At 50.9% G+C, this 9,239-nt stretch overlaps 2 protein-coding genes across 2 annotated transcripts; one reads left to right on the top strand and one right to left on the bottom strand.

Annotated features, from left to right (window-relative positions):
- Positions 1–4,008: 4,008 nt before the first annotated feature.
- Positions 4,009–5,583, top strand: NECHADRAFT_84094 (uncharacterized protein; the record flags this gene model as incomplete). The annotated part of the gene is made up of 6 exons (XM_003048499.1): positions 4,009–4,479; positions 4,535–4,559; positions 4,718–4,743; positions 4,782–4,797; positions 5,196–5,341; positions 5,527–5,583. 6 exons carry the CDS (start codon positions 4,009–4,011, stop codon positions 5,581–5,583), a joined length of 741 nt encoding a protein of 246 aa, XP_003048545.1.
- A 198-nt stretch (positions 5,584–5,781) lies between these two features.
- On the bottom strand, positions 5,782–7,311 carry NECHADRAFT_95779 (uncharacterized protein; the record flags this gene model as incomplete). The annotated part of the gene is made up of 4 exons (XM_003048308.1): positions 5,782–5,845; positions 5,933–6,834; positions 6,972–7,120; positions 7,197–7,311. The coding sequence occupies 4 exons, from the start codon at positions 7,309–7,311 to the stop codon at positions 5,782–5,784; spliced, it is 1,230 nt and encodes a 409-aa protein (XP_003048354.1).
- Between the last annotated feature and the right edge of the window lie 1,928 nt (positions 7,312–9,239).

Below are 9,239 nucleotides of genomic sequence, written 5' to 3'. Positions count from 1 at the left end.
CAGTCAAGTGTGCGAGCGTTTCCTCGGGCTGGGTTAAAGTTGCAGTGAAAAATTGACGGATGAGTTGTCAATGAGATTGAAGAAGCACTGCACTGATTGGTTTGGCCATGACTTCCAGCTTGCCTCACATAAGATCACCTTGGACGGTTGACCAACAACTGGGCTGCTCTGAGCTCTGAAGGCTCTTGGGGCGGGTTAAAATTGCAGTGAACAAAAGGCCGGTGGTTCGTAAGGTATGGAGGTCTATCTCAAAAGTTTTGTCCTGGCCCTTAAGCCACACAAATACACGAGCCAATCAGAGGTCATTTTCTAAGCCCAGTTACATCGGTACTTATGATCCTCTTTCTTTGCTTTTGAAGCCCCTATCTTCTAAGGATGCAGCTCTCTAAGCATCACTAGATTTCCCCCTGGGCTTCAATAGCCCTCCCTATAGCTTTAGGGAGTAAATAACTAAAGAGATTCGCCCCAAAGTACCTCAGGTACCGACAGGGATAAGTGGCCTTGGCGCTGTTAGCTCCTGGACAAAACTTTTGAGATAGACCTCCGTACAAGACTGCCTCATGCAAGGTTGCCTTGCGCTGGCCAAGACTGAGGTGGCCCTGAGCGCCGGGGGCTTTTGAGGAGGACTGACGTCGTAGTGCAGAGAATGTGGAAGGATGCAGAATACATCAAGCCTCAAATCTTGATCCAGAATGGGTTGTCTGCCACGGCTTAGGGGAATGAATAGTGGTGAAACCGTCCTTCTCTAGGTAGTTTAAACCTGCCATTTTCCATGCCCAAGTAGAAAGAGTACGTACTCAAATGAGTATATCCCGCTTGGTTTCTCTGTGTGGTCCTGTCGTTCCAGGGAAAGACAATTAGAAGGCAGCTGAAGAGCCCTGCCAACACTATGACCGGGAACCTGCCGGCAGGCATCCATGCCGGGGTTCTCTTGTGAGAGGTTAAAATGCAGTGAAGGTATTGCGACGGATATGGGAGGGTTGCTTCGAGCTTTAGAGTCTCTCAGAGAGATTTAAAAATGCAGTGAATCCTCGATTGCGGAGCCACAAGCTTGGGTGTTTACATAGATGATGCCGGCGCCCATGCTGGGATTTCACAACATACAAAAAGCGACGAGATGGGCTATTATCCCCTGGGTGAAACATGTTGTTTTCCTTATACTAGGAGTCTGTCTATGACTTGGCTTTCGGTTGAGCCTTTATATTCCTATTGTCAGTGATTCAACAGCTCCAAGAGATCCCTCTTGACGGTGTAAGCGTAAACATGCCGGCTGGTGTAGGAGCATCGCCCTGTGTATGCACTGTAACCCTCGGTGTATGGGTGGACAGGCTGGCATATATGGGGGACTTCTGGAGAGCTCCTGTGAATGTGGAATGAGTCTGCGGAGCGTCAGAAGTATAGCGAAGAACTCATAGGTTGGGCTATGACCTATTTCCAGATAAATTTGCTTGTGTTGGCAAACACTCTGACGGCCAGTCAGTTGAGCTTCGAGGGCTCTCGGGGCTAGTTAAAATCGCAGTGAAGGTAGGGAGGGGGCCAGGCTTCAGCCGAAGCACAACCACCCTGCCAAGCCAGATGCTCGCATGTGCAAGTGATGGCCACAATAGTAAACCTATCATGGGGTTCTCTCAACTGAATACCTTCGCAGGGTGAGGTAGTGTTGGTTGCACAGAGAAGAGTCTGTAGCAAAGTCGATATTCGCTGGGCTGAACCGGCTACTTACTTACCTTGGCTCTCAGCTAGGGTATCTAGCTTCTAGTTCCATTTTCAGTAACTAATTCTAGGAGACAGTGAGAACAAGAGGCTTCTTGCAGGGCGATATAATTGTGAACCTGTTGACTAATGTATGAACGTCCCCTTTGGTTAGGTTAAGAATGCAGTAAGGAAAAGATATTTCGGTCAGATTTTCAGACACACGAAGCTGCATTTTAAGCCATGGTTGCCTTATGCAGGCTTTGGGCAGGTTGACCAATAGTTAAGATGATATCCTTGGAGTTTGCCCCCGAACGCTCTGGGGGTGGGTTAAAATTGCAGTGAAGATTTCTGAACAAGGATGGCGAGGCTGCCATGATTGTTAGCCCATCGCATCGAAGAGAAGCGCAACTGCCGTTTCCCATTTTAAAACCAGCCTCTCTCTGCCTCAGAACCAGCATGGAGGACAAGTGCTCATATGAGAATGTCTACAACTAACTTGCTGGCTATCTCTGGCTCATTTATATTTGTTGATAAGATTTTGCTGTTGGCGATTTTCCATTTCATTTGAAGAGCCCTGCTGTCAGCTTGATCATGAACCTGCTGGTAGTGGAGTTGTAAGGCTTACGTCTTCGGTAGGTTCAACCATGCAGTGAAAGGACCATAGACTATTTTCCAGGCATATGTAAGGCTGCTTTGAGTTGGGGATGTTGGCTAATAGACCGGCGGACGAGCCCTTGGGGTGGGTTACAATTACAGTGGAGGGAACGTACCTTCTGACTGCGTCTTGTATAAGGTACCTACCATCTTGGCAAAGGTCCCGTAGGCAGGTTAAAACTGCAGTGAAGGAAATGGGAGCCAGGAGGCGCCATGCTACTCAGCCAAGCCATGTCCCTGTATGTGCAGATGATGGTGGCAATGGTGAGCCCAGTATCATAGGATCCTGCCAACTAGATGCCTTTGCGGGCTGACGGAGAGTTGACTCTTTTCCACGGTACGCGTAGAGAAGGATGGAAAAGCCGCTGTTCCCTATGATGAATACCACCCGTGTGCCTCGTCCATGTCACAATGGAGGGCAGAGTAGCTCTTTATTACTGGCTTTGATTTCTATTTTTAAGATCGGCCTCTTCTTGAATATACTATTCCGTTTGAAGAGTCCTACTGTTCATGAAATCGTGAAGCTTTTGGTAGCTGTGAGAGTACCCCCTGGGCAGGGTTGTCAATGGGGTGAAAGGACGAACCACTTTTCCAAGCCTTTTTCCTCTGCTTCAAGTTACCTTGGGAAGGCCGTCAAACAGAGAGGCGCGGGAGGTAGCTACTGTCTTGGTAAAGGCCCTTAGTGCGGGTTAAAATTGCAGTGAAGGGGACGAACACCTGTCGACTATGTGTCCGGATACGGTAATACAAGCCATGGCCCCTAAAGTGCGCCCGCAGTAAGATTCTGCCAGCCAGATGCCTTTACGGGTTAACTTAGAGCCAGTTCCTTGCCACACCACGCAAAGAGAAAGATGGCAAAACTACTGTTCCTCGGGTCGAGTCTACTGTACTGCCTATTCATCTACGTTGCTGATGTGGGAACGGAGGTTGAGGGATCACATGAACACGTATGCCCCCAAGTTAACTCTCTAGCTTCAGCTCCTTTGTTTCTATTTTTAAGAACTTGTTCTAGAAGACGGCTTGAATTGCATTTGAAGAGGTAGGTCAACTTCAAACACAACGGCGAACCCGCTTAAGTGTGTGGGTGCGTAGCTCTAGACGTGGTCAGGATTGTAGTGAAGATGATCTTGGAGAACAATGAACATGTGCCAAAGCTGCAACGAATCAGGTCCCTATTCACCAAGGTGCACATGTAAGTGAAGGAGTCAGCAGCGAGCACATAATGAGGAGCCGTGAATCGGTTAGAGCGACGCGTTCTTTGAAGTTTGATCCATGGTTAATTCATAACATGCCAAGATAGACAAAGCCGTTGTTCTCTGGATCAAACCTCTTATGTGTCCAGTTCACATGATAACAATGTGTGTGGAGGACGACCATTGTTGCTCATGAACATCTCCACCACTCAACTCTTTCTCCAAGGGAACTCTTTGTTCCTATTATGAACCACGTACACTGATCGAGAGTTAGATCGAAGGAATTAAAATAGCCTCATCCCCTCGCTCATCATTCAGAATCATTCCAACCAACATCAATTCACAAACTCCCCTGTTCTAATTGTTCCAATTAAACTGATTCACTCATTATCCAGGTTATAAGAGCAACCACCCAGTTTCAAAAGACAACAAGTAAGTAATACACCCTAAAAAGAAATAATTCATCATGGCAATGTATATGGATCTCGACTACAAATGGGTACATCCCAGCGGCGACTGGACCTGCGAGTCGAGGCAGTTTGACCGCGACAACGACTACGTCAAGGTAAAGCTTCGAATCCCGTGGATCAGATGGCCCGTGTTCGAGAAAGACATCGGGAGGGAGAACAGAATCCCCGGGGCAGAGATCTACAACAGGGCTGTCCGCGCCACCGACAGCTGGGCCCTCCTCCTGAGGGAAAAGGTCGACGGCGAGGAGTTTCCCCGGCACGAGGCCATGTCGTGCATCATCCAGATGCACGAGACGCTGCTGCACACTATCTGCACGCTGCCTGTTGAGTTTCAGTATCTTAGGTTGTTTTACGGCTTTGTTGCTGATCACGTTGCCAAGCTTAGCGAGGTGACGGGCTTGGATCTGGGTCAGGTTGTCTTTTTTGAAGATGGGAGGTTTAGGATTGAGGAATTCAAGGGGTACAAGGTGCGACTCAGGGCAACTTGAGAAGCCTTTGATAGGATCATACATCTCTCCCTAGCCATGCAAGGGAGTGAGGTCAGAGTGTGAGTGTCACCTTGATGGTGACAGAGCTACGAGTTAGCTCGATTATATATATACACCAATCAATTTGGTGAGCTCCATGTGAGCAGTCTGCAAGATTTCCTAGTTTTTATAAATATATTCTGCTCCTGGCGTTGAGTGGTTGAACTGATTCTTTGAGGTGACGAGAAATGGTACAGCGTATACGTAAGTATCTGCAAAGAAGACTGTACTCCTTGGAATAGATACCATACACATATAGTAAGATGTTGAAATATCTTTGCCGGGAGCGAAAACACACACTGGGCACACGCCCTTCTGTATTGTTTCTCTGAAGCCTCGCGACTCTGTTCTTCCACTATACGAGTGAGCCTCACTTTGCTCACTTCAGACCAGATTTTCCATCGAGTAACCAAAAGACAAGTGCAATGATATTTCCTACCCATGACCAAGACTCCCGTAGAAGTGTTTTTGTTCCATGTACATGCATGCATGCTGCTTTGCCAACAATAAAGCCACCCGCAACCAATCCTCCTCCAATTCATTCATGCCCCTTCCATTCCCTTCATTTGCTCTGCATCATACAATGAGCTTCCGCCTCCGTAAAATTCCGTCATCGTCCCCCGATATAATATCATGTAGTGATTTCAATGTTACAGCTCCGGCTCCTTCACTTCCTAAACATGCGCATAACAACGCGCTTGGCCAGGCTGTACAGAGCGTCGAGGCTCGCCGACAGACCGGCTTGTACACGGATCGGTTCTTCAGGTTGGGTGAACCAAAATGGCCGTCCGTGATCCTGGTTGTGTGTATCGTCTTCTCCCGGCTGGAGTTGTCGCTTTCCTCCATTTTCGAATATCCAGGTGACCTGTGCATTCCGATTTAGATGGTATTGCCGTGGGCATATCGACGTTGGCGACTTGGGCTGCCTGAGCCGCCTCGTCTTGTTTATAGTAGTAGTAGTAGTAGATAGTGTTGATGTTGATATAGCATGTCTTTTTGCTCTCGTCTGTGTTTTGCTCCGGCGCACGGTTCTGCCGCGGGTGACGATGATTCCCTTTTCCAAGAAAAAATCCATTAGACTTCCTGTGGACTCGTATAGTTGCTTCGCGGGGGCGCGTTGACCACCGCCTCGGCGTCGCCCACCTGTTTCCGTTCCGAGACCTCCCGGTTCCGGTTCTGTAGTCGTTTGCGGAGAACCCAAGGGGGAACCTGAAGGTTCTGTGCGCCGGGGGCGTCTAATTGCTATTGGAGGGGCTCGGACGACGAGGACAGGCGGTTCAGGTGGAGGTAGACATCGGTGCCGTATCTGGAGAGCGTGTTAATCATGAACTTGGGTCGTCATATGCGGGGGAAGAGTGGAGGTCATGATGGGGCCTCTGAGTTGCAAACTTACCCTTCCATGCTGATGAGCTTTAGATCTCCGCCAAAGTAGCGCGCGTATAGACGTGAGATGGGCAATCCGTATCCGAATCCAGCCATTGGGGCCTTGAAGTCGCTCTTGTCGAAATCAGGGTCCAGGCTCGGCGTGCGGTCGACAGTGGTGTACATGTAGGTCCAGACGAGAGGAATGGCGCTTCGAGGGATACCACCACCCTCATCAGAAATCTTGATGGTAATATCCTCCTTGCCCTCGGCCACAATAACCTTTGTCACAGGGAAGGCCTGCTTGTCCATGCCGTGGGTTTCGACGACGGCGCGCAGCGAGTTCTTGAGGGTCTCAAAGAGCATGTGTGACAGGTGACCGGGAACGTACATAAAGTTGAGGCTAGGGTTGCAGACGAGCTGGACCTTGGGGGCTTCAAAGAGGCCGTAGTGATCTTCGCAGACGAATCGGGCGTTCTCAATGGCTTCTTGGGCGAGGTCCTGGACGTTGGTCTTTGTGCAAATGATTCCGACGTAGGTAGGATCTCGGTGATGGCTCTGGTCCGTTAGGGCGATGTGTTGGCCGATGAGCATACGAATACCGATACGGGACATGTAGAAACGGTCGAGGAAGGACTGAATGGTGCTGTCGATTTGCATTCGCTGGCGACGGCGCTTGTACTCGAGAATACCCTGGGCCATAGTAGTGACGACGCCATCATGACGGCGCTTGATGTCGTGGAGAGTCTGGGCGAAGCGTTGGTTGTAGAGGTGCAGGTCGGCGGGCCAATCGCCCGTGTCGTCGACGACGGCAAAGTAACGCCGCGTCACGGCCTTCTTTCCGTTGCCGTTTCCATTCTGGAGACCTCCCCATCCCGAGGATTCACCCTCGTCAATTGAGGGATTGGGGGTCGCGGGAGGGAGGCGGAAGGCCTGGCGGCCGAGGGTCTTTGCAGGTTTCATGAGGCGGGTGCGTACATCTTGGGGGAGCTGTGGCCGGGGGAGTTGGGTGATTTCCTGCAGCCAAGTCAGTTTGGCGCTTTTCAAGGGATTGGCTTGTGATCGCATACCTCAAAAGACTGGGCGTACCAGTCCTTGACCTTGATCACCGAGGGCATCTCATTGAGACCATCTGGGAGCTCGTCAAGCTCTTGCACGCGGTGGGCCAGGCGAATTGGTAGCTCCTCGGCGAGGAATTGGGAAGCTCGGAATAGGGTTCCTAAGAAAATCAAGAGTCAGCGTGCCTGTGAAAGGTCCGGGGGCCCTCAATGGGCTTGAGGCGAGTAGAAACATACCGACCGAGGGCTTCTCGCCAAACTGCACCATCTGGCGCAAGCTGACACCAGTGGCGGGAAACCTGGCATAATGCCGGATGGTATCCATCAAACGTTCTGAAGCCTTCCACGACATGATGGGCAGTGGATTTCTATGTAGTAGAGGCGGGAGAGCACGAGGGGAGAGAGGATTCGGACTCGGAGGCAGGCTCGGACGGACGGAGGGAGAGACCGGGATCCCGCTGCGGAGGGCGTCCGTGAGAGTTGCAGACGAAGGACGAACTCACGGCGTCGTCATTGAAGGAGAGCCCTCTATGTTGAAGCAGAGTAGACGGCGGGCGCGTGTCGTGAGGGAAAGGAATTGGCCTCGGCTGCGGGGGAGAATGGGAGAGTGAGTGAGTCAAGGATTTGGAGGAGGAAGGGTAGGTAGGTATCAATTGAAGGCGGCCCCGCGGTGACTAGACTGGAGGTGTGCGAATAGCGGGAGAAGCCGAGGCAGTCCGGAGGTACGTATTTCTTCGGTCAGCGGCGTGTTCCCTGCTTTCTTCTTCAGATGGAGAATGGCAGCTGCGGTTGAAAAAGAAAATATGGCAGAAATTGGTGTCGCGTGAGACTAGAGAAACGATAGACGCGCACAATGGAAGATCCCGGAAAAAATAGAGACGAGGTGAGAATGGGGAGCAAGAGCAGGTGGAAGAAGACGGGACTAGTAAAGCCCAAGGTCAGGTGCGGGAGTGCTCGGTTGATGAGCACCTAATGATGCTTTCGGGGTTTGGGGGGCCAAGCAGTAGCAACACACATTGCCGGGGATAGCTACGGGATATGCATTGCTATGACAAGGGGAAAAACGTCATTGAGACCTCCCATCTTAGAGAGGTACCCAGGACCGGCTGCTCCAAAGTGGGATCGAGTATGGGGAAGCCCATCCATTTTCTCCCTCTGAGGGGGGTACATGATGGAGACGCTTTTACGGGGACGCGGAGCTGTGCCTTTGCTTCCCGGGGTGAAGGATACGGGCCTACGGGACTTTAGAAGAAAATGTATATTTGCTTAAGAAGAGGTATCTGCAAGCGGTCAATCTCTAGCAGAGGCATCTTGTTGAATGGGCGTGTAGACTTTCTTTCCTTTTTACGGGGTTGACAATCTGAACCTTTTCCCCGCCGGTCTCCGAGCTCAGATGTCGGGGTACGGTCGACTCACCTCGGGGAAATCTCCGGGGGCCCGGGTCAGGCCATGGAGGCATGAACGGCGCACCACAAATCGAAGAGATCTGGCTACAGGCCGTCACTTTTAAGGGAGAGTTAGGGCCTGGACCTTGCTCGCCGGGGGGAAGAACCGCGACTCGCAGCGGCAAGCTCGGGGTGAGTGGAAGATGTTCTGCGTCGGAGACAAGGGTTGGCGAGAGGGTCGAGAACAGAGGCGAGGCGCTGTTGCGAACATGGCGTCCAAGAGACGTGTTGCGTTGCTCGTCTCGAGAACGGACTGCCTTTTTCGGATATTTTGAATCAATATTTGCCCGATCCTACTCCTGTCTTTTGATTTCCTAGAAAGGTAATCCGCTACTTAGGTGCGTAAATCATGAGATACACTCAACTATAAACTGCCCATCTATGCTCCCGGCAATCAAGTTCCCCAGACTCCATCGAGCATCCATCGTTGGAGGCGCCGCCAGGCCCTTTCACAAGCCGTCTCGGTACCCCACACCCCACCTCCAATCAGGCTCAGCTCGGTCACATGCCGACCAACCGCTTCTCAGTTTTTTCAAGAACAATGCAAAGGGCATGTTGCCGGGGCAAAAGACCAGCTGTTGTCAGAAGGAGGTGCGCCGCTGTTGATCCTTTGTCTCTGGTGTTGCTTTCGTCTTCGTTTTGTAAATCAGGTGACTTGTCACGCGGGGAAGAATCTCGCTAGGGGCCTGAGGATAAAAAATGAACAGATTGGAAATGAGACCCTCGAATGTCTAGGTATCTGTGCTGCAGTAAGGGGGTAATTACGACAGTGCTTTTTCCTTAATCGCGAGAGTGCATCCATCGGAGTATTTATGTCTCACCACTTTTATTGTCA

The sequence above is a fragment of the Fusarium vanettenii genome (genome assembly GCF_000151355.1).
Source record: "Fusarium vanettenii 77-13-4 chromosome 8 genomic scaffold NECHAsca_11_chr8_3_0, whole genome shotgun sequence".
Taxonomy (NCBI): domain Eukaryota; kingdom Fungi; phylum Ascomycota; class Sordariomycetes; order Hypocreales; family Nectriaceae; genus Fusarium; species Fusarium vanettenii.
Note: the sequence above shows the minus strand (reverse complement) of the source record. Positions and strands in the feature narration are given on the sequence as shown.